Here is a 26,638-nt window from a genome sequence, read left to right as displayed (position 1 = left end):
GCATTATTAGTACACAGCACCATGGAAAATGAACTGTATTTTTAAAACGTATGAGTTACTTTCCATCCTGACCTCCTAAAGCATGGTCATTGTTTTAAATCTCAAAACTCAATTTTCCACTACTAAAAACTAGGGACATTTAGTTATTTTCATATTCAAAAACTTATTTATTTAAAATCAAGAAAAGTACATTTCAGACTTACTTTTTCCGGAGCTGGAAAAGAAGGATAGCTATTTTATAGCACCTTATAACATTCAGAAATTATTCCTATCAAGGAACTTGAAGAGAAAGATTCTACATCCATTTTGTAGAGACAGGGTAATTATTTATTCAGTTTTGACTAAGAGGTCATGAGATGCAGTCAAAGAACATTTACTTAACATTTAACCTGTGTAGTACCTCACAGCCTCATTTATTTATTTAGAAAGTGTGTTTACATCTACTGAACTGAAAAATAATGTAATATTTCTTATCTCCTTCATGATGGATGGATCACACTATCACTCTTATCCTTGAACAGTGTTATGGAACTTAATATCAAGAAGTTATTAGTGGTGTTTACATTATATGTAATAACATCCACCAGCTGTATTTATATCACGAGGGCAGCAATCTTGCATTTTGGTACAGTACCACTGGTAATTTTTCTTTTACGACTCTGGAAAAAGCTCTGATATTCTGAAATATGCCAGACAGTGCTCACTGAAACCCACTACCCCTAAAAAAATATGCCAGTAAGAAATACATTATGATTGTCACAGCTAAGCAATTTCTAAGACTAAAGGGATTCTGAGTGATTTCATTGTAAAATAAGAAATAGTTAATGTAACACAGAAAAATTAAATTTATAATTGAGATGTCACACAGTAGATGAATAGACTTCACTCTCCACTCAAAATAAATAAACAAATAAAAATCATGCAAAGGGCAACAGTGAGACAACAACTGTTGCAGAGGGCAACAGTGCATCTTGGCAAGCGAAGCACTGGGTTTGTCATGAAAAATTCCTTGGGTTCATATATTGATACATATGGCTTTTTGGTTTTTTATTAGAAGCAGAGCCTGAGAAACAGCAGTGCTCAAATTGTACTTTGAGAAAGATTTTTTTTTCCGATGGCAGGAAGTCAGAAATCCTGCTGATGGGCCAGTTTATAAGAAACAGATGATGTAACTTTGATAAAGCTCTCTTCTGGTTTCACAAACCAAAGTGTTTCAGACAAATAGGCAGGAAATGCATTCAGACATGCTGTTTTCTGTGAAACATGCAAAAAGATCAAGATCCCAAAGCGTGAAGAGAAATAGACAAGGAATTAAAGTATTTATCAAGTTACTGTTTGAATACTAAGTAATGTATTTGTGTTGTGTTCAGGAAACTACATGTGTACTGCAGATAGTGAAGTTTCTCCTTTAAGTACCAGAGGTGCTGGAATTGATAATCATGTCAAGAGACAAAATGATGCAAGTAAAAGGAAATTATTTATTTATATATTTGTTTAAAATATTATTACAGTGGTAGACCATTATTTTAAAAGGAAGACCATCTTATATTCATTCAAAACTAGCCTGTTAAGCATATATTTTTAAACTCTAATTTTTAATACATATAATGAAAGAAAATAATATTTTACAAATAGCTATTTTTATAGATCTTATGAAAAACGTGTTCAAAAATAACTGCAGAAATCTGCCTCTTTAAGTGTACAAAACATCATTACTGTGCTGAAGATACTTTCTGAAAAGCCAAAAATATTTAAGTCAACAATTGAGTCCACATCAAACCCTACTGAGGGTATTGTACGAAGTACAGATTTTGTTTGTCTTAATCCCGTACATATTTGTATTTGCTTTAAAAATGTTTCATAAAAACTGCTATTATTAAACCTAACATCTTTCCCTATCGGCAGAAAAAAAACGAGCCAGTGCAATTGTCTCTGTTTATTAAAGTGTCTCCTCTTCTGACTGAGAATCTTCTACTACTCAAAGAGAATTTTTACCACTAACTTCAAACAAAAATTTTCTCCAGTCTATTGCTGTGTAATCCGTTTTACTCTCTCTTGGTTTTCCCTCCTAGTTTCAAAATGAAAAGTATTACAAAATCTTTATTACATTAACTGAAGAAGTAATAACTCAAGTACTTTATCTGATGAGGCTTACGTATAAACTGGCTCACTGTAAAACCAAGTGCTTAATTAACTCAAAACCAATTGCAACTAATGCTGCTTGACTTTTTAGTCAGCTATGACCAGTCTAAGACAGTGTGTGTGTGTGCCTGTCTGTCTGTCTTTGTCTCTTCATTACTTCATTTATTGCCCCTTCTGGCACTTCTTCACGAACGAGCTTTTTAAGAAGGTGCGGTATCCTGGATCGTCTACATACTCATTCTTAAAACGGGAACTCAGTACTCTCTGTCTCTTCTTTTCTCCCAGGATAATATCCGCTCCATAAAACGTGTCTTCAAATCTCATGTCAGACGCTGTAGACTAAAACCAGACATTAAATACATATTAGGCTTGGTACACGCTATCACGTTCTGATATATTTTAGTGGAGTTACATGGAAATACAGGTACATTCCACTAGATCACCAAGGCACTAACTACGATTGATTATTCAGTTACGACGGAGTTTTTAGAAAAATGTATAAATACTAAATATATAGTTTAAACACACATTTTAAAGTATAATTTTTACTTTCCCTGTTTTGTATGTTCATAAATTAATTTTTTAGATCTTTAGTGTTCCTAGTGACTGATACCAGCTAGGTTTGTTTTTATTCAAAACTCAGAAAATCACACTCGTTCAGAATGCAATACAGCAACACAGAAATAACACAATTGTTGGGTAGTTTCACTCCTAGCAGTATCAAGTATTATCCACAACTGTGTTTTATTCAGACATGTTTTAAGCGCAATGTACCTCAAGGACTTCTGTTAACAAACCTGCATGCTGGTTGATTTACTAAGAGCTGGAATCAACAGCTGTTTCTCAGCAAACTTAAAGGATCAACTGCAACAAAGAAGCAGGATGGTAAACAGCAATCCATTTGGGGAAAGCAGTGGCAGAGTTTGGAACCAACTTCCATTACTTGAGTCATGGTAAAATTTCCCCAATTAGGAAAAACACTGGTTAGAAGAAATTAGTGTCATATATTTCAAGAAGGGGAAACAATGTCTTTATTCAGCATGAGGAGGTGAAGGAAGTGTTAAACATACCTTGAGGAATAAATCCATTTTTTATAGAACCCAAGGGAACAGCGGAGAATCATGGAAAGGCCTGTGTACAGACTGGACATTGTAGCTGACCAAATTCAGTGTTTTTTAACCTATATCTAACGCCCATATAAATTGAATGGTGTCAGATGCAAAAATAAAATACTGAACTATAAAAATATCATTTTTAAAAGAGCATGAACTCAGTTATGTCCATAATGATATTCGTACTGAAATGCTAGTTTTTGTTCTACGGGACATGCAATTAATTAAAAAAGCTTTATGTAAGTAGTCTCCCTAAAAAGAAAAAAAAAATAACCAATTGAGTTCTGAATATAATTAAAAAACATTGAAGACACACTGAATATATCCAGATGGTTTGTTCAACATTTTCCATGACATCTTTCCTAACCCTAGATAATTAGGACACTGAAAGGTGTCTGCACTTACCACAAACAAATGGCCAAAAATTGCCTCAGTCAGGAATATTTGACTATTGCACCTCCGACTGGAAAGAGTTGTCCTAATCTCATTCTATTCCTTCAGTAAATCATGGGCATCCTGCCAGCGGGCACTCACTGACAACCTCAGATTTCTGTCTCTTCTATTCCTCGCTTTCTTGCCCATTCATGCATTAAGGGGCAATCCTTGCCCTTGACACAGCCTCCACAAAAGGGATAGCTGTTGAATGACTGAAAGGAGACACTGATGGCAAGAACAAGCAGGCAAGAAGCAAAAAAAAGGGAAGTCAAATTTACTTATCTACACCTATGTGTGATGCTGTGTTAGGCCATCAAACTCATCCAAGCTGAATATGCCTGAAGAATCCACTCTACACATTATCCCCCTACCATGCCACATATCCAGCTCTCAATAATCAAATTAATGTCACATAACAGATATGTAAGCAGGTTTTGTGTATGAGCCTGCCACCTTGCAGCAACGAAAAGTACACTGTACAATGTTCTCCCTTTTAAAGCTTCATTTTTCTAATAAGAGAGTTACCCTTTTTTCACACAATACTGAATTATTTCTCTTATTTATGAAAACAACTTAGCATCTTTATGCTTTGTTGTTAGATTAAGAAAGATAATTCAACTTACAAGGCACAGTTTTGAACAAAGAATGCTAAATTAGAACACGGACTTGAGACGAGCACAATGCATTTCTGAGTAGAATTAGTATTGAATTGAACTACACAAACATCTAAGCATTAGACAAAGACAGATCTGTTTCCTCCAATATCCGTATGGCAGAACTTTCCCTTTTCAAACTTCTGCTCCTCAAGAACCTCAGCTCTTTTCTGAATGGCATATAGTTAACCAGTGGATGTTGTCTGGAACCACAAGAAACTGGAAAAATATGAGGGTCTGGTTTTAAACCAAAGATCAGTGAAATGCTATAAGTCCTGTTAGTGATATTAATGAGTTTTGGTGAATCAGGTGTTCTGTTTCTTAGGACAAGTTAATTGTATTTCTATTAAATTAAAAGCATTTAAAATCTCAAAGCTCTGATAACTTGGAAAGTTTTTCAAAAAGCATGGACATTATAAAAGCATTCTGAAAGAACATAACATTTATCTATTTTAAAATTTAAAATATTACTTATGATCTGACAGATATTCTATCACAATGACTCCTTTGGGAGACAAGAATTAAGTCTGATAGCATTTGCCTGTACTAGATATACAACAAACCCTTCTCACTGGTAAATGTGAACTTGTGCTAATTGGTGTGTAAAATCTGTACAAATTAAAATGAAAAGTAAGAATTAAGCCAGGGATAGTATTGTTGGCATTTTGAGCATATAAACACCATGAAGTTATCAGAAAGTACTCACAAAACGTGCTTTCACTCTTTTAGGAAGCTCTTCATCTAGGGTATAGATCTCTTCTCTCTTCATTAGTATTTGAGAACCATCCTCAAACTCAACCTAATTGGAAAAAAAAAAAAAAAAAAAAAAAAAAGGAGTATTTTTAAAAAAATCATGAAATCGTGATTTAACTCTGGGAAATTTCTGGAGATGTCTGAATAAAATAGCATCTGCAAGCAGAGAAGATTTGAACATAAATAATTTCTATCTTAGTGAAATTAAGATAAAACAGAAAAAAAAATGTTATTTCTTAGAATCTTCATTAGACAAAAAAAAAACACCTAAGCAAAGAGACTTCAAAATCAACACTGACACACACACAGTAAAATAAAGTTTATTAGGAATGCAGAGTAGAAACAACACAGACAAAATAATTTTGTAGGACTGATGTATTAAACGTCTTCATGTCATTTTAATTTGCCTCATTTTTTTCCCTTGCTTCTAATAAATAAATAAATAAATTTAATTTTAACATCCTGTGCTTCAAGGTTGAGGAAGACGATGTCAAAAGAAACTAAGTATGAGTGACAACTAGGGAAATAGCAGTTAACAGAATTTTATTGAATCTGATGGAATTTCTTTAAAATGCTCTGTTCAGAAGATGAAAAGCTTTATCATGCTTAGGTTTAGATTTAATCCAACATGAACCCCGTTAGCAGAAAATGAGAAAGGAAATGTAACTAGGTGTGGGGAATGTTAAAATGCTGAGGCTTTGAAGCATTTATGTCTTTTCAGTAGCTGATTTTTTTTTCATACTTCGTCTAACAATTGTGACTTTCAGCTATTATCTAGGACTGCAGTTTTAGTTCCTACAGAAACTGTACTTAAAAGTTTGGCATGAACTTAAAAGAAGTCCCATTCCATTTAATGATACCATTTGAATGACAACAGACTTATATTGGAATAATAAGTCCAAACGCAAACATATAAAAACATTATTAAAGTATTATCATAAGTAAATCTGAAAAATCATGCATTTCAAGTTGTAGATGGAGTGGGTTTTGTAGGTCCAAATTAAAACTTTGCCTTGACTGAGAGTGTCAGATTAATTTTAACAGCTGAAGAATCCAACAGAATGTATCCATTGTCAAAAGTAAGGGTACAGGTGTATGAGCTATAAACTTCTTTAAAAACAAGATATCTTTAAAAACAATTTAAAAGGGATGCACAAATCCAGAACACATTTAAAATCCAAGGAAAACTCCACAGAGCATGGATGTGTAAAAAAATCTTTGCCCCTCTGTTCCTTTTACTAAGCTTATAGGCCGAATCAGAGAGTAGTACTCTAGAGGAACCTAAAGGTCCCTTTGACTTAAGCTTGTTTAAACTATGACCATTTTATTATTTTTCACTATTATCTGTGAGCAGACTTTCTGTTTTTCCTGCTCTTTACTGCATAGTACATTTCATAGTATTTTTTTGCTTCATACATTTCATAGCATGTTTTTGCTTCGTATCTGCAGTAATGCTTGTTATGGATCACCAGTGAAAGAATCAGGCAGGAAATAAACTCCCTTGGTTCCATGCAATGAGAAAATTAATGGGCAAATACTTTTGTTTTAATAGCAGGGTAAAGAGGGAGGAGACTGCTTCATACCACAGAATCTTACAAGTTTGCTGTGTGAAATATGTTCAACTTTGCAACTGGAAGGTTTTCAGCTATAATTCAGCATGAAACTGCACTGGAAATATATTTGCCATAATGTTAAAGGCAAACATAAGCATTTCTCTAAGACTTCCACTTGTTTTGTGATTCATGCAAAATACAAAACCATTGTCTCAAATAACTCAAACTTATTCCAGACTGCATATACTACATCATCAATCATCTATTTTATCCAGCAATTTATTTTATTTGCACTTCTGCAGCTGTACTGTGTCTGTGTAGCACGTTATTCTCTCCATGAGATTTTCTTTCATCACGACAACAAGATTAAAGGATCAGTGGAAAATGTAGAAAACAACAGGGTGAATAATTTAACCATCTCAAATGAAAATCTGAAATAAACACTGAAAACAATAATACCTACATTAAAAATGACATCACACAGGTAGACCTCATTAACAGTTTCATTTGAAATGAACACCTACTTCATTTGCAGGTATAACTCTGCTTGGGGATTGTGTGGGGTAACTGGATGGCAAATGTTAAGCTAAGTGAAACGAATTCTGATACATTTTGTCGTAACTCCTGCATGCACAAGCACTGTCAAATTCTGTACAAATGTCTCAAGAACATGAAAACAATTCACAGATTTATCTGTATTTGGATATTCAAACAGATTTGTTGTATCAGATGACAGTTGTTTCAGAGACTCATTTTCAGTCTCTCCTTTTGTGGTACAATATAAGAGAACACAAAAGAGATTCTTTTGGTATAAGAATCTCAAGTGTCCAATAGAGATCAGAGAATAGTGTGCATGTATGCATGTGTCCTGGAGGCTGTGTTGGAAACCACATATAAATAGGAAGCATTACTCATGTGTCTTGGAGTTAATCTCGCACCTTGCATGTCACAGACTTTCTGTAATCTGTGGTCATGTTTGGCAGTCCTCTCATACAGATTAAAATGCTTGCAAAATTTCAGAAATCCTGTATAGTACAACTTGGACACCCTTTAATCTTTGCTGTTTCCCCAGTTTGTTTAAAAAGTTCGTTTTGTTAAAAGCAGCTCACAGTTGTCTCTAATGTTTATTATCCACTTCTGGTAGTTCAGGTTGGCAGTGATGAGGTCAAACAGAGAAACCTGAGGGCTATTAAAAGGAACTTCAGGGTTTTGGGGCAGTCAGCTGAAGGATTGGAAGTGTAGGTAATGATTTCCTTGATCCCTTAAGGGGAAAACGCTGAGAGGAACAGGAAAACCCACCCGATCAACACATGGCTAAGCGACTGGTACCATCGGAGGAATTCTGACTTATTAATTTATTTATTTTTTTAAATCAGAGGGGGGTTTATTCAGCACCAAAGCTACTGGAGAAAGATGAGATCCACCTATCTCAATAGGGGAAAAAAATAAAAACAGGCTTGCTAGAGACGAGCCTAGAGGGTGGCATGCCAGGGATGTGGGTGAGACAATAGCTCAGCTGAAGTGCATCTTCACCAATACACACAGCATGGGCAACAGGAAGAGCTAGAAGACACTGCGCAGCAGGAAACTTTAGTCACAATCAGCAAACACAGTGGGATCATTTTCATGACTGGAGTGCTGCAATGGAGGGCTGTAAGCTCTTCAAGAGGAAGGAGGGTTGGCAGGGTGGCTCTCTATGTTAGGAAGCATTTCAGTGTTGTAAAGCTCAATCCTGGGAATCACAAGGTCAGGTCCTTATGGGTAAGGATCAGAGGGAAGGCCAACGTGTCTGATATCCTGGTGGGAGTCCGTTACAGAACACCCAACCAGGCTGAAGAGACAGATACAATGCTTTACAAGCATGGGACAGAAGTCACACAATCACTCGTCCTTTTTGTTGTGGGGGACTTCAATTTACCTGACATTTGCTGGAAATATAATACAGTGCAATGGAAGCAAACTAGGAGGTTCCTGGAGTTGTGGAAGATAACTTCCTGAAACAGCTGGTCAGAGAACAGGGGAAGCCTCCTGCCAGACCTGCTGCTCATGAACAGAGACCAACTGGTTGGATATGGGGTGGATGAAAGCTGTCTTGGGCAGCATGATCATGGATGGAGTTCTATATTCTTGGTGAAATCAGGAGTGGGGGCAGTAAGACTACTACCTTGGACTTTGGAGAACAGACTTCACACTGTCGAGGATTCTGGTTGTAACAATTGCTTCAGAGTCAGTTCTGAAGGGCAAAGAGGTCCATGAAAGCTGGACTTTCCTTAAGAAGGAAATCAAATCGCCAAGCTACTTTCAATAACATTTGACAATCAAGTGAAGTCCTTGGTTACTGGAAGAAAGGCAACATCACATTCCTTTTTAAGTAAAGAGTAAGGGTAAAAAGAATGACCTCAGGAACTACCGATCTGTCAGTCTCACCTCTGTGAAAGAAAAGATAAAGGAGCAGATCCTCCAGACAGGGAGATGATACAGGAGAATCAGCATGGCTTCACCAAGGGCAAATCCTGCTTGATCAATCTGGCGGCCTTTTATGATGATGTCACTGCATCAGTGGACACGGGAAGAGCCCATGATGTCATTTATTTGGGCTTCAATTATGCCTTTGATATGGTACCCCGCAACATACTTCTCTGCAAATTCGAAACATATGGATTTGATGGGTAAACGGTTCAATGGATGAAGAACTGGCTGTAGGATTGAGTCCAGAGAATGGTGGTCAATGGCCCAATGCTTGGATTGAGATCAGTGATGAGTGGTGTCCCACAGGGATCACTGCTGGGACCGATACTCTTTATCATCTTCATCAATGACACTGATGGGGTCGGGTGAAGCCTCAACAAGTCTGCAGATGACATCAAGCAGTGGGGTGCAGTCAACACACCAGAAGGACAGGATGCCAGCCAGAGGGATCTAGACAGGCTTGGGCACTGGGCCCTGGTGAACCTCATGAGGTACAACAAATCCAAATACAAAATCATGCAAATGTGTTGAGGCAACCCCACTACCAATACAAGCTGACGGATGAAAGGACTGACCATACCCTACCAAATAAGACCTGGGGGAACTGGTGGATGGGAAGCTGGAGATGAGTCAGCAACGTGCCCTCGCAGCCAAGAAAGCCAATCATATCCTGGGCTGCATCAATAGAAGCATGGCCAGCAGTGCCATGGGAGGAGATCCTGCTCCTCTACTCTACGCTGGTGAGACTTCTTCTGGAGTACTGGGTCCAGATGTGGAGTGGAGTCCTGAGTACAGGAGAGATGTAGACCTGTTGGAACGTGTCCAGAGGAGAGCCACAAAAATGATCCAAGGAATGGAATACCTCTCCTATGAAGATAGGTTGAAAGAGCTGGGGCTGCTCAGCCTGGAAAAGAGAAATCTGCAAGGTGACCTGATTACATCCTTTCAATATCTAAAGAGGAGCTACAGAAAAGAAGGGGACAGACTCTTTAGCACGATCTGTGGTGACAGAACAAGGGAAATGGTTTCAAATTTAAAGTGCGTAAAATTAGGTTGGATATAAGGAAAAAATCTTTTACAGCGAGGGTGGTGAGGTGCTGGAACAGGTTGCCCCGTTGATGTAGTTGATGCCCTGTCCCTGGAGAGTTTCAAAGCCAGTCTGGATCAGGCTCTGGGCAATGTAATCTAGCTGCGCATGTCCCTATCCACTGAAGGGGAGTTGGGACAAGATGACCTTTAAAGATCTTTTCTAACTCTAAGAATTCTATGATTCTATCATAAATGCACAGAACAGGCTGTCTCCATGTGCCAGAAGATGAGCTGGCGGGGAAGAGGTCACATCTCAAGTGCTGCGTTCAGCTTTGGGCCCCTCACTAAAAGAAAGACATTGAGGCCCTGGTGTGTGTCCAATGAAGGGCAACAAAGTTGGTGAGGGGTCTTGAGCACAAGCTTTATGAGGAGTGGGTGAGGGAACTGGGACTGTTTAGTCTGGAGGAGAGAAGTCCAAGGGAAGACCTTATCTTTCTGTACAACTACCTAAAGGAGGTTGTGGTGAGGTGGGATCAGTGTCTTCTCCTAGGTAACAACAATAGGACGATAGTGACCTGAAGTTGCACCAGGGGAAGTTCAGGTTAGATATTAGGAAAAATTTCTTCTCAGGAGGTGTGGGTGCACATTGAAAGAGGCTACACAAGGAAGGCACAGAGTCACCACCCCTGGACACGTTCATGAAATGTATAGATGTGGCAGATAGGGACATGGTTTTGTGGGCATGTTGGTGACAGATCGATGATTTGATGATCTTGCAGGTCTTCTCCAAACTTAATAATCCTATAATTGCTATGCTGAGGAACTGCAAACCCTACTAACATCCTTATGCTAGTCTAGTTTCCATTAATTATGCTATTTTTAGCACGTTTCTAAGAGGTCCAAAATAAAACAAAAAGCTCATCTTTTACTATTTTGGTTTTAAAAAACCACATTAATCTGATCACAATATTCCTTAGAAGACAAACTTAGAAGATTAAATGATTAGAAGATTACTGTTATTGTAGAACAATAATCTTTGTATTTCATTAAAAAAAAAAAACCCAAAACTTTTCACTTTCACAAAATAATACATCTTCTAAATATAACCAAAAGCGTAACATTTAGAGACTAACTCAAGGGATCAGGCATTTGAAGACCTGAGTTTAATTGCAAGTCATTGGCAAACTGAGAAGGTCAATGCAGCATATCATTTAGCCTCCCTGTGCCTTAATTTATCTATAGATATAATAGCAAATTTGCAATTTTTGTACAGTAATGTGAAGCCTTCAGATGAAAAGAGTTACATTAGTGAAAATGATTATATATATATAAAAGAAATGTACCTAGATTCTCATTCTTCTAGAAGTACTATTATTATTGCGATTGTTTTATTGCAGTTTCTACCATTCACTTGGGTACTCAAAGCTGCTGACTGATTTTTTCTCAAAGGCAAGTACGAAAAAAACCAACGATTATTGTGTCTCTGAAATAAGAAGTCAGCTTTTTAGCCTTAAAAAGCTTTTAAAGCTGCAGTGTTCAGTTTCATTTTGCCTTTGCTGAGGATAAAATGCTCCTTAGATTATGTGTTAATTAATTCAGAAGTACCTTGCAGAAATGGAAGTGGAGCTATTTTCACTCTTCTTTTTACTGTCTTTCCTTCCATCCTTTCACAAAATGCCTGGGGCACATTGTGGTCACAAACTAATAATAGATTTTATCTCATTAATAATGTAATTACCTGAAATCAAATAATTAAATAACTGATTTGGAGATAGTAAGTAAATGACTTGGAAAAAAAAAAAACTACTTCTCTTAATATTTTACCTCTTCACCTCACAAAATGAAGACAATTGACTGAGTTCTATTAAATAATCATTTTTTTTCTTTCATAGGATCAGGCAAAACCTCAACTCGGAAGAAATGCACAGTACTAGTTAATGTTTTAGACAACATCATGTGTTGATTTAAAGGCACCAGCAGTTTACAATTTAGTCCATACTCCTGCAGCTCTGAAGTTGTGGTCTGCCACTCCAATGCTAGAGCTGAATAAGCAATAAAGACATCTCAAAAATAGGCATTTGGTAATAAACATAGACACTCACCTGATACATGTGAGCTGTGTTTGGTCCCAGATACTTTGCACCATACAGCTTTCCGTCAGGCCACTTCACTTGAACAACCTCTCCCTCTGCAGGTGGGCCCAGCTTTAGGCAATCTCTGCTCTATTTATAAAGAAGGATGGATTCTCACGTCAGAGCTAATATACTTTGAAATTACCAGTAAGCTGCTTCTTACAACTTGATAATTGGAGAAGATTTATTACCATGTGTGTTTCAAGTTTTATAATCCTGCTAATGGGCTAATAGAAGATACTGTTAGCCTTCATGAAAATGAAATACTGACCAAAGAAACTCTCTTAACAGCTTGATGCTGCATTGGCAAGGCAACATATGCATAAATCAGATAGCTATCAGGAACTGTGATACATTTCCCCAAATTAATTTCTGTCACACATTGAAAATAAAGATCACTAAAGAGCAATTGAATATGCGCAACAATTTCCTTTACATATTCAAATAACTCATGTTTTGTTAATTGCAGCACAATTTTGCTAGATGCTAACTTTGCTGCCTGAAAAATGCAGTTATAGATCAAACTATAAATGGTGAGAATGCCAATGAGTTCTTTGCATAGCTGATGGAGAAACACTGAAATAGTCTAAATACATATGATGAAGAACAGGTGAGGTTTTCTGTTTGGCTTGTTATTTTTCAGGAGTTACAAAACATGTTTTTTTCCTGTGTTTTGGCAAATTTTGTGTCTGATTTGTTGAGAATGTCAAAGCAGCACAGTTTATACTTGCTCTGGTCTCTTTTGCCTCACATGGTTCTGGTCTGACCCAAATAACTTATATGCAGACCACACTGTTCATATCAGAAACCAGTATGATGGACACGAGAAAGGCCATGCCAGCTCTGTGCTCACTGATTCCTTTGAAACCACCTGTGACAAATATTCACTTCCCAAAAAGCATTTGTACTTTGTAGTGACTACCTCAAAACACTTGTGATGCAGATTAGAGCTACTTTAATGGTTTTCTCCTAGAGGTGAGAGGAACTACTCAGTTCATGCTATCTGAGCTCACTGCTGAGAGGCAAAACAGGAAGGGAGAAGAAAGAGCCAAGGGCTCAGATGCAAAGACCCAAGGACAAAGTTCTTTGGGATCTGGTGTTATCTCAAATTGCTGTGGTACTTTCACTTTTTTCAGTCTCACATTTATATAGAATAATTACCAAAATGTATTGTTAGCTTCACCTGCCTCTTCTAACCGAGGCCAAGGATTATGACAAAGAACTTAAAATGTGGGAGCAAAAATACACTACAGCAATCCTTACTAGAGTGTGTTCTTGTTACAATACTGTATTAGCCCAATCCAAGCCTGATAAATTGTCTTTAATCACATATATCCGTGAAATTGATTCATCTCATGAGAAAAGCAGAATAATGCTGGGCTTTGCAGAAACACACATTCTTGCAAAACAGATGACAACACTGTCTGTCTCTATTGTCTCTCAGGAGCTCTCCAAGGGAACAGCTCTAAGACATATCATCTGTGTTTGCCTGAAAAGGGCTTTTATGACAGACACAGAATGATACGTCCTTTTACTATCACCAAATATCCAATGGATCCACCCACTTATGGGGTTGGAAATAGCATTTCAGTACTACCCTTCTCAGTATTTCCGCAGGAAAGAGAGAGGAAGTTTTTTTCCTTCGTGATAACTGTGAAGATGTTCAGTAACATTATTATACTTATTATACTTTTCCCTTATAATTCCTAAAGCATAAAAAATAATTTTAAAAAAGTCTTGACAAAGTGTCTTGAAACAAACTTTTAAAAGACATAGTGGAATTTTGCAAATTTCCTTAAAATAAACAATCTATCAACAATATCAAGCCAAACATTAATTTTCCAAGAACAAATGCCTTTCATGAATTGGTCCCTCTGTATCTTGCAGAAGAAAAAAGTCTCACAGCTCCTCTAGGTCGGCTAATGGAATTGCTCATATGGAAAATTGACAGTTCCCATGCAAATAACTAAGGAGAACTGGAATTATGACACAAACTCATCTCTTATATATATATAACCAAAATACCTTACTTTATGGAACAACATTTGGGAAACTCATTCTAAAACATTTAAGCTGATTATTGCTGACAATTCCTAACTTTTCTTGTATTACGCAGACTATTTAAAGGTTCTATCTTTTTACCATAAAAATAATTCTCATCATTTTCTTCTGAAGGCATGATGAGACCTATTTTTTAGGCTGCCAAAACTAACAAAATGCAAACGCACTCTTCTCAGTTGTATCATGAAAAGTCGGGCATAAGATATGGCAATCTCTGAACATTTTCATAAGCCTGATGTAAGTAACATACACTTCAGACACAGTCTCACAGACATTCAAAGAATTTCATTATAAGCAAAAACTTGTAGAGAATAACAATTCTTAAACATTTTTTTTGAAAAACTGGCTGTATTTTCTGATTTCAGAAACATATGTTTTGATATTCATGACATACATTGAGCTAAAACAGTAATCAACCCATTAGTAATAAATGTTGGAATGATAAATAATGTTTTTTTATGCCTACCACTGTCATGAAGAAATTTTCCTACGTTTTTGTTTCCCCTTTTGTTTTTACCACAGTGACTGAAGAATACTTTGGTTCATAAAAGCTGAACAGAATATCTGTAAGTAGTAGCTCTAGTTGCACCATCATGGTGGTGATAGTTGACACCGACTGAATAGAAGAATAAACATGGACCCACATTGAGAAATAAGGAAAAAAGAAGTGAACAGAAACCATAAACTGAGAAATGTTGAAAAATTCCAATGATCTCAATTGCAGCCACTGAAACCTAGAGAAAATATCTTAATTTATTTTAAAAAATGAATAAGTATGTTCAGAAGGCTTTCCTAAATCAAGGCTAGAAAGTACATATTTAAGATGAATTTAAGAACTATTGAGATTTCTCCAAAACTGTAAGAAGCATATATTCCCTGGAAAACTACAATTTTATTTTGACAATGTTTTTCTTTACAATTATCTTACGAATTCAGCTATTTAAAAATCAGCAATTATTTTTGAAATTATTAAAATGTAAGCAAATTAGATTTCTTCTATATTTTATTCAAAGCAACCATACTAAAAACAACTAAATGTATTGAAATCAAAGGAAGCACAAAATTAAATCCTGTGATTCCTCAAGTCAACAAGGCTAACTTTCAGTGCGGCTGAGCAAGCCATCTTCTGCAGGTGTGGCTCATATCTTCAGGCACTGACGGGCTTAGAGAAGCTGGAAAGTAAAATTGATAGTAGAAAGGATACTGAAATCTTTCATGTAAAGATTGTGGTAGGAAATGATGAAATTATTCTGTGACTACAGATATCAGCCGAAGTTAATTTACTGAGTCTCTGGTCTGACAGAAAGCTAGATAGAAAAAAAAAATCTTGGAAAGGAAAATAGAGCATAGCTGACATAGAATATATTAGCACTTAATGGGGGAAAAAAAGTTTGAGGAATGCAACAGTTGAATGAAAAAGACTTAAAGACTGCAATGCATCATTTAGTAACACTTTCAAAATCCTTCTTTTCTGTTTTTTTTTTTTTTTTTTTTTTTTTAGGTTTAAAAACCTGAAAAGACACTCTTAAAAATATTTCTGATCTTCAGAATTGCTCCAGAATCCACCATCAATTTTTCATAAGCTTGTACAACATTCTGCCTTTCAACTGCCAGATTAAAGCACGTCTGATCTTTCAAGAGCTTAACTGGAATCAAATCCTTCCAAACTTGATTTAGTCTTAGGTGAATGTGGCATGTGGTTGGTGGAGAAGGGTCAATTAACTCCCTTCACTTAAAACAGTAATATCACAGCCAAAAAAGTAAGCATTGTATTTGAAATCATAGCAATAACATTGGTGATTTTATCTCTAGGACTTATTTGAAAAAAGGGAAAATGCCCACATGGCATCTTTTAGAGGAGGTATAAATCTAGCAATAGTCTAATATTAAAAAATGTTCCAGGAAAACAATCATGACAAAATGTCAATATTTGTTTGATCAAATCACAAGACAACTTCACCAGATCACCTGGAGTTTGTTATTTATTTTGATTATGATGATCCTGTTCTGATTCAAGAGAGGATACAGTGATGAAGGTCTCTGATTTGAACCCCCAACTGACAAGCTCTATCAGTTCGTCTTGTTTTAAGAACTGCATACTGCCTCCCACTCATACTTCTGCATAAACATTCTCTGGAACTTCCATCAGGATGAAGGAAATCAATTTCCATCTTGATCAGATCAGAACACTGAAGGAGACTACTAAACTCACAGCTGTGCTCCTATAGTGAGCTTAGTAGGGAAGAGCAGATCTAAATATAAAATACATTTCCAATCAGTATGTGACAACCTCGTCAGCTGATTAATACTACTGGAGACCAGTTTCCCCTGAACATAGTCCTAAAACATTCACATATATATAACTAGAAAAAGAAGATTAAGATTTTCCATTGTTTACAAAAATAAGCCCAAACATTTGTAAAGATATTGAAGAAAAAAAAAAATAAATCTATTTTATAAAGCATAAAGTGGAAATATCATCTGTGAGAAGTTCACTCTTTAAGTTTATACATATTCATCACCAACCTGTATGAATAAACATCAACTGTTTTCAGCTTCGCTATTTCACAAAACCAGGGTTTACATTTATGAACAGGTATAACTTAGTGTTTTTTATTAGATATGTCCTTTCACATATAGAATAGCCTCTTCCTGCTCTGAACCATTCATTCTTCTGCATCTTGCTAAAGTGTTTTACAGGCTGTTATACACACAACTTTCTTCTATTAGGGCATTTCTACAAAATCCACACAGTGTAGAGCATCAAACTGTAAACAAGCATTAACCATGACAGCAAACATAATCAGGTGGACACCTCTTTATTTCCTAACTGAGTCATTCCTATGACATGAATCTCAATAACTCCAAATTTATTTTCCTCAACATTAATAGAATTGCTTATCTGTTTAACTAGCAGGCACAGTGCTGAACTCTGGTATTTTTTTAAATCTCCAAGCTTTAGACTGTATTCTAAATAATATATTTTTGTTTATTTAAATTGTATTTTAATCACAGCATTTTTCTCGATATCACTTAGAAAAATTTTCTCCATCTTCTTGACATTTCTATGTTTTGTTTGCTGTTTTGCTTTGTTTTGAAAACTAAGCAGAAAATGCCTCATTGTTTATTAAAATTCTGGTGAAATACCAGTGGCACTATAATTGATATGAACAATGAGGGGCTAAAGTGGGTACATGTGGCTCTTGCAACAGGTCTTTTGAGTTATCACATACTTATAATACTATTCTTGCTGTATGATTCTGTAATGCAGCAAAAGAATAAAATATATGTAAGCGGTATAAATAATTTTGATTACAGGTAAAGAAATAGTGTGGAATTTTTAAAAATATACGCAGAATCTAGCTGGCACTGTTCTTCCCAGATGCTATCCGTTTGAAGACTGTTTGACTGTTAGCTCAAAGCTTGACGACGCAAAATATTTGTATCAATTAGTTTAGATGAATATATTTTTGTACTTTGAAGTAACTCATTATTTCTATACCAGAAGACATCAAAACCCTCCAGGAAGACACTCTCCAATCAGTCAACTGCAGTCTTACATTTAGGTTGCATGAGAATCAATTTTGTTGTGCTGCTGCCTTCTGTATCAGAAGGCTCTTGAACCCCACTATGCTACTGTCATGGCACCTGTTCTGAAGAAATGGCTAAAGGCAGAGGTAAGTAGTAGCCTGACTTCAGCCTCTGCCCTGTCTGGTGATACATATCCTTTACATATTGTTCCATCCCTCATTCATAGGGGTTAAGGTACAATATTCTAATCCTCCTCCTGGAAGACTGAAAGCATATAAGCTACCCTGTGGTTTCAAAGATCAAAGAGAAACAGATACTGAAGAGATGAATTATAGCTAAATCAGACTCTCTAACTGCAATAAACCTGGCCTTCCTATCCTACTTATCTCACTTTTATTTTATTTTATTTTATTTTTATTTTTATTTTATTTTATTTTATACCAACATTTAATTTGTGCTTGCCAATCCATGCACACAGTTAAAATCAAACTGTGAAATAGAAATTGTCCATTTCTTATCACTTCCTTCATTCTTAAATTCATAAGAATGTTCCAGACTTTAATATCCATCTTTCTCTATCAACTATTTGCATGGAGAAAGCCAAAATATTATCTCATTTGAGCTTTTACATTAAAAATTACCTGGTTTCTAAAAAATAACTTGAAATTTATCCATAGTCTCCAGAACTTGATAACCAACACTTTTGCCCTCTTATTCTGGAGGAACTGAAATTTATTTCATAGCAAAATGGGCATTAATTGTAGAATTTTAGAAACTTCAGTGGAAACTGTTACTTCTGCCAATACAGATAAAATATGCTCTCTACACTCATTTCAACTGTTAAGACTTCAGCTGGATTTCTCATTCCCAGAATCACAACAAAAAAGTATGAACAACCTTAGCCTAACTATAGGCTACTGCACAGAAATGATGTTGCTACTGACTTCATTAGTCCTATCTAAATTCTCCACTTTCAAATTATGAACTGAATTTAATTTACTAACCCAATTCATTGCTACTAGGATACCTGCCATGAGATAGTGTTCTCTGCACTAATATGTGAAGACTGTTTGAACAGGAAAGAATGCAGAGGAACTAACATGTGGTGAACAAGCTGTCATTAAGAGTTAGATACTGCTATACAAACCCTTGAGAGAACAAGGCTTCTGGGGCAGAGCAGGAAAGGTGCCTTCCCTGTACCTCTGCTCAGCCCTGACGTCAGAGCTAAAATGTCCCCAAGGCCATTCTGCAAAGGCACTTAATACAAGTTGTCTCCTCTGCTTATCTTCAGCTAACATTAACTTTCAACTTTAGCACTGGTGATTAAGCTCCCACAGTCATGCTTACCAGTAATTGTTTTATAAGGAGCACGACCAATGTGATTACAACAGCACCTCTGATTTAGAAAAGCTTGTCATACAGACAAATAACATACTGCTGCTGAAAACAGTGAATATATCTACCAACACTATTAAAGCAGAAGTGAAGACAAAGAACTATAGAAACTCTCTGAAATCAACTGCTGATGTCAAAAGACTGTCAAACTGTTTTTCTTTGAGAAACTTATAGTATACAGTACTCATGCAAATTTTTAGAAACACAAAATTAGGTTTCCTACGTTCCAAGACAATTCGAATGAAAAGGATAGTGGTAGCTAATTTGCCATAGTCAGAATTTTATCTAAACAGGAACAGTAATTTACACAGTGCATTAGCATTTGAAAGAGCAGGCCTGATTCCCAGGAGTGCAATTCTGGTTTTGAATTGGTATAAATTCAATGAAATCACCAGATTAACAGAACTGTTTCTGTAATTCAACAAATTTAGCATTGGATCATAGACCGCATAGCATAAAAATACTCTGAACTCATGCATATTATGTTGTCCTTAAAATGTTGCTGATTCTTCTCTTACAAAGTGAATATATTTTTTCACTGAAGGGAAAGTAGAAGTCAAATTGAATCATGCATTCCATAATATACCAAAATTTTTTTACTTTATATATTTCAGTCATTACATAGTCTTTCAGCAATAACACAAATTCACAAGTAATGCTAACTGAGAGATGCAGAATTGCCCAAAAGACTATAATTCTAGCCCCTGATGTAGAACACAGCTTAGGATGTCCACAGTGGTACTGGGCATCGCAATAAAGTGAAAAACAAAGAATAGTAAGGAACTTTTACTGTGGGGTACAAGATGCTCTATGAAACAAAACCCACTGTCTCATAAGAGCAGCGTGAAGGTGAAATTGGCAAGCACATCAGAGTGTCTGACTCAGGGTGCTTGACTGAAGTACATGGTCTCTTTCATGCAGCAGAGAAACCTTGTAACAGTTACATGAATCCATATCCACAAAATGGTCCAACCCCTTTGCTCAAGCAGGGAAACCCAGAGAAAGGTGTCCAGGACCACGTCCAGGCAATTTTGAAGATCTCTGAGGTGAGAGACTTCATAACCTCTCAGTACAGCCTCTGGCATTGCTCAGTCAACCCCAAATCAAAAAAGAAAAATTAAAGTACAGCACTCTCTGATGTTCAGGAGAGAGCTCTTACACTTCACTGTGCGCCCACTGCCTCTTATCTGGTTACTAGGCACCACTGCAAAGAGTCTGGCTCTCTCTGCACACTTTAGGTATTTAAATACATCAAAAAAATTAGCCTGAGCCTTCTATTCTCTAGGTTGAATAGTCCCAGATTTTCCAGTCTTCCGTAATGGAAATGATGCTTATCATCCTGGTGACCTTTGGTTGTACTCTCTCCAGTATGTTCATGTCTCTCTTTCTCTGGGGAGCGCACAGCTGAACACAAGTAAGGATCTAAAGGCTTAAAATTCCTACTAAATCTACTGCACTCAGAGGACTATGAGGATTTTATATTCTCTTCCGACCATTATTTTCTCCCTCCAGTATAACACACATGGTAAGGTGGGAAGTAATCTACTTCTGAAATATACAAATAGTGTAAATTGCCAGATATGAAAATCCTACAATTATTGGTTACCTCAGAAAAAGGTTGGAAAGGCAAATAATGCTGCTCCCTCATCCTAAATTCCCACTTGATCTGTGATTCCTATCTGATTTCAGATATTTTTTTGTGTCCCACATGCTCCACATGGTAGTATTCATCATGGTGCTGGATATGGACAGACACTTTTGCAAACACAATAAATAAACATTTCAATGCATTTCTGTATCTTAGCTGCTTCACTGCAAAGTCAGCCATTTAATCTTAAACCACAAAGTAACAGTAACTTCCATTTTGTTTCTTCTGCTCAGCTATGACATTACCATCAATTCATGTAAGTTCTGTATTGATAAGGTTCTGTAAAGCACTGTGTTAGAAAACTGAATAGACATTATACATAGGAAACTGTAAAAAGATAATACTTACATTTTGAGGTTTAATTTGCTCTTAATCCATAGTGTATTCAATTCTTACAGTTATCTATTATCTTTCTACTGTAACAGGAAACTAAGAAAAAGCAAAAAACCTCAGAAAAAATACTTCTGTTTTCTATTATAAAGTGAAAATATCTCAGTTAAATCAATACAGTTATAGTATTGTACAACAAATTTCACGTTAGAAATAAGCTACTGCATATTTTAATGCTCTGCAGCCTCAAGAGTTACAAGATGGAATGAAAGCCTCCACTAGGAAGGCACCTCTTTTCTACTTTTCAAAGAGTTTGATTTCAACTTACTAAGACCAGAGCATTAAAAACAGAAATTCATTACTGTTAGTATTCAGATGAGACAAATAATGTCCTGTACGTAAAGCACAGGATAATCTGTATCAATACTTGCAAATCAAGTGCAGAAATTTACAATAAATAAAAAAAAAAGTGAAAAATAGTGACATCAGTTTTTCAGATATACATATATACATACATATACATGTAACTTTTTGATGCATTTTAAACAGATTTAAAAAAAAATAATTCAAAAGAGAAACCCAAATTTCCTCCTCAGAGATGGTTCACATGACTTTCAAATGTACTTTCCAGAATTTTTCAGATGTGTCTGCCAAAGTTCATGTTGTAAAAATTGACGAGTAGTAAGTTCAGCTATATGGCAGATATGTTTACAATGCTGAAAAAAATATAATTGAACAAGCTGAACATGAGTAGTGCAGCATCTAGCTCAATATCATCTCTTTTTTTTTTAAGTTGCTAAACCTATTATAATTAATTGTATCTCTTTTCCTACCTCATTCACCTAGCTCTGAGAAATTTTTTACTACATTTCTACCAAATATGATCTATCCTCTTGTTCCCTATACTTTATGTTCTCAGAAATTCCCGGTGCTGATGATACTGGAGCACATCCAAAGTATCTGAAGATTGCATGGAATGAGTATCAATTCAAATGTTTTAATTTCCTTAGCCATTGTACAGTTAAATGCCAGTATATTAAAAGTGAACAATATTCTATTATTCTCTATCAGAAATCGAGTGGATCTTTCACAGATGAAAAGAAGAAGGTATGCACTACTATTTAAGGTTTTGATTTGAACCGCTAGGCAAGAGAGGTAAAAAGAGAAAAGAAACCCAGAAAAGAAACTACTTTAAACCAGTCAGGAGTTCTGTCATTTATAATGCCAGACAAGGTTTATGGGACAAAATGTTACGCAAGTCTAATCTGTAGGACATAGCATCCTTATGAGATTACCAAGCCCTCTATTTTTCTGTCTACATGGACAACAACACACTGTCAACACACTATTTCCAAATGTCAGCTGTTCAAGCAGTCCATTGTTTCAAAATCAATAGCCACACATGTACTAACATACAGAAATTGAGAAGCTTATTAAATGTCCGCACTTCATCAGTCCACACTCCTGTAGACATACATACAATTACATACAATTTTGAGCTCTGAATCTCTATGTCTGATCTTTGTAAGTTTCTTCCCAACTGTTCTTTCTTTCCACAGGCCTAATTTTCCAACAGATTCAGAAATAAAGGAAAAAACCCTTGTTCTCTGAACTATCCCAGCATTTATTGCACCATTGAAAGCCACTTGTCACAGACAGATAATGTCAGTAGTAAAGAAGTAAGACTTTTCTTGAAGCTATATGCCAAGCACTGACATTCAAAGGCCCCAAAGCACTACCTTTTTTTCCCTACACATGCAAAAAATCTCACCAACATAATCACATTGCAGTTTTAAATTGATGTTCCCTTCAGCCTGCCTGTAAAGGAAATAATTTCTGAAGAACTGCCCAGCTAAATCCCATTCATTCTGTATCACAAAGGAGGATGAAGCAAATTTGTTCTGTCTCTCAACAGCCTTACAATACTATCCTCAGGACAATCTGTATTCTTACCCCTACACCTATGCCACAATCAGTTCACTCTGTCTTGGACAACTTCCGAGATAATAGATGCCTATGCAGCTTCAGACCTCGGAAAGACATATAAGCTAGAAAGGATCATTCAGAATATCAGTAAGTCCATATTCAGCAAGAAAGAAAGGATAATTGGCAAGCCTATGCGCACATTATATGTATACACTGGAGTGTGAGTCATGAGTTACTGAAGTTTTCATTTCATAATTTTGTAGAGGTGTAAAGTGAGCATTTGTCAGCAGGGACTGAGGTAGAGAATTGCAAAAAAAAAAGTCTGACTGAGAAAAGTCTTTTTTTAAATAGCTTCTCAAATTACATTGATATTATTCTCGTAGGTCTACCTACAAATACCAGCAACTAAAATGAGCTCAAATTTATTACAAAGAAAGGAGAAGATAATAATTAGGGGTTCGGTGAAATTTAGGTGCACACTGTGAAAAGTTGTAGCCTTCTTGATGAAAAGTTGTAGCCTTCTTGATAATTTCAGTGATGTACTTCAGCTGTCAGAGTTCTAAATAGTCCTATTCCTCCCTTTTCTGATAATGGTGATTTTAAAGTATTGACAGACATAGAAAAATAGAGCATAATCTACACTGTCTTCCTGATGGTAAAGGCTCTCTTGTGTGCACTACTGAAAGAAGATACCTAAATTAGCATCAGTGCAATTCTGCTGATTAAGGTTAAGGTTTCCACATATCATTGTGGGTGTGTCAGAAAACAGTGCCAGACCCAAAACACACAAATCAAGCTACTTGTTAGATAAGCCAGCTAGTCATGCAAAACTTCCTTGTTCCTGCTTTTGACAAGTGCAGTATAGATGCTGTCTTAAACTACACTTCAACAATTTTTTAGTAGTAAAATTATGGCATTCTATCAAGACTCGAGGAAACCATCATAACATGGTATAAAAAACAAACTCACAGACTCCTGATCATATACACCTCACTTCCACATCCCTCAAGATGCTGTTGCATGATAATGAACATTTACGGTAACATTCCATCAGCTGAAAGAGCATTTAGGATGTGTCAGGCTTTTTGCTGGCAGAGCTCATTTTTGTCACAGAGGCTCATATGACATTCTGCTTTGGATTTTTTATGGAAACAGCGCTGATCACACATAAGAGCTGTTGCAGAGCACTGCTTCAACAGAGCCAAGGACGTTTCCGCTTCTTACGCTCTTCTTCATGCCAGAATGCTGGAGCTGCACAGCCAGGACAGCTGGCCCAAATTGACCAAGTGGATACTCCATACCACCCAGTGTCAAGCTCTGCAACAAAAGCTGAGCTGCAGAAGAAAGAATGAGGGTATATTGCGAGTGACAGTGTTTGTCTTCACAAGAAATTTACATGTGACGAGTCCTGCTTCCCTAGAAGTGCCTGAGTATCTATCTGCCTGCCTGTAGGTAGCAATGAATTAATTTCTTGGCTTGTATTGCTTGCGCACACAGCTTTTGCTTTACTTCGTAAACTCTCTTTATCTCATCCTATGACTTCTCACACTTCTGCCCTTCCAATTCCTTTCCCAGTCCCCTGTGGGGACAGTGAGTGAGTGGCTGTTCAGTGCTTAGCTGCCTCCCAGAATTAAACCACAACTGGATGGTATTCAATTTATTGCTTTTAATCAGTAAAGTCCATTTTGGGTTGTAGGCATGACAACCCACAGATCAGCTTACAACCTGTGTGGAGAATCCCTAGATTTATAAACTTGATGGTAAACTAAAACACAATGTAGATATGTCACAGACAGGATGAGCAAGTACTCATTTTTATTCACCTAGTTTGCCTGACAGCCACAAGGTGAAACAATGACAGCAAACAATTCTGTTTAAAATGGCAACTGGAGAACCACAGTAATTAGTTGGGCAAGTGGCCTGAAACAATGTCTGGCATTTCAAGAGAGATCTGCTCACCTCTTCTGTAATCAAACATACTCACATACTCACCATTAGGCAAAGCATGTTTATCTGTAACCTCTTTTCTTTTTTCTCTTCCTTGGAATAAATAAAATTTGGTGAAACCTTTCTTTTTCCAGTCAAGTATACTGCAAGGCCTTCTTGTTTAGCTGAGATTTCAATTGCATAAAAAACATAGGAATAACTGCATCCTTAGCTCTAATTTCAAGCTACATACATGCATACATATGTGTCTGTGTACAGTTATACTTGCTAGTAAGCAATATTGACAGCTACAATGTATAGAAAAGCAAATAAATAAATAAATAAACAGCTAAATAAATCTGACTGAGAATATTAATTTACAGCAAATTGTTGTGCTGTACCACTGAAGATATGGCCATCAGGCATGAAAAAGAATTGAGCAGGCCAAAGACCTGAGACATTTCCTGATGCAGAATTGGTATACTGACGTCTGTCCTGTTGAGCTGGACAGAATTACTCCTCTTGCTGAACTAGCTGCTATGTGACAAACTAGAGTACATCCTTCAAGAAGTAGCAAGTGGCATGCTTGTTGTTTCTGAGAAGCAGTTACTCAGGACTGCAGCATATGTACTCCACCCTGGCATGTTGGCATGGTTAAGGTAACTGCCGCAGCTGCCATCTCACATCCTTTAAGATAACATATACTATCCATTCACTGCAGTCTTTCTGTCATTTAAAGAAGAAGCTGTCCTTCTAATTGAAGGTAATAAATAAATAAATAAAAGATAAGGAAGAGAATAGAACAATGTACACCCTGCTTTGGAAGTTATTGAATGCTTACATGCAAACAGTTTCAAGAAGCTTTGAGACTGAAATTTCCCTGTTCCCTGTTTTCCTTCTTAAAAATATATCACTGTGTCTGAACACTAGAATTGTGGTCTATTGTGAGCTGAGCTGAAATTATGTAGAGGATTCAGCATATACTGGGAAAGCAGAAAGCTGCTGCTATCTTTGCGAGCTAGTTGAAAAGTGAAAACAGATTAGAAAAATAAGTTCTTCAATAGGCAGCAACATTGCTTTCACACCAGATTTGATGAATAAGTCCTCCCAGCGGCACTAACACCTGATACGCACATTGCATGGATTAGCAAGTTTTAGTCCAAGCAGAAGAAAAAACATTTTTTCTCTCCCTTCCAGTAACGGCTGCAGGTGTATTATATAATGAAAACACAACAAGATTTCTCTAAGGAATGTGAAATTCGTTTGGTGTTTCCATCAAACAATTATATGTTGTTCATCCACTATCTAGGAAGCACTGAGGCATATCCAGACCTGATTACATTTATTCTTAGCTCGAGATCAGAATACCCCACTAGGGTGGCAAGCAGTTTCTCATCTCTGCCATACCATGATGCAGACATATACAAAAAAGGGGTTTTAATAACAATACAGCCACATTTGCTTAATATCTTGATCATCCTAAATCAAAGTTTGATCATTAATGGAGCCTTTCAGAGTGTTTCAAATTAAAAGATAAATTTTC

The 26,638-nt window shown here is 36.4% G+C and overlaps 1 protein-coding gene across 3 annotated transcripts in view; it reads right to left on the bottom strand.

Annotated features, from left to right (window-relative positions):
• Positions 1 to 1,458: 1,458 nt before the first annotated feature.
• KDM4C (lysine demethylase 4C) overlaps positions 1,459 to 26,638 on the bottom strand; it is a 291,774-nt gene continuing 266,594 nt past the window's right edge. For all 3 annotated transcript variants that reach the window (XM_085213046.1, XM_085213045.1, XM_085213044.1), the window contains 3 exons: positions 12,249 to 12,368; positions 5,049 to 5,141; positions 1,459 to 2,481 (listed from right to left, as the gene is read on the bottom strand). In XM_085213046.1, coding sequence (XP_085069172.1) covers positions 2,305 to 2,481; positions 5,049 to 5,141; positions 12,249 to 12,368 — 390 coding nt within the window. In that variant the 3' untranslated portion in view covers positions 1,459 to 2,304. The remainder of the gene's footprint in view (positions 2,482 to 5,048; positions 5,142 to 12,248; positions 12,369 to 26,638) is intronic.

Source organism: Meleagris gallopavo, chromosome Z, assembly GCF_905368555.1.
Source record: "Meleagris gallopavo chromosome Z, MGAL_WU_HG_1.1, whole genome shotgun sequence".
Classification (NCBI taxonomy): Eukaryota; Metazoa; Chordata; class Aves; order Galliformes; family Phasianidae; genus Meleagris; species Meleagris gallopavo.
The sequence above is the reverse complement of the archived record's forward strand: the minus strand, read 5'-3'. Positions and strand labels throughout refer to the sequence as shown.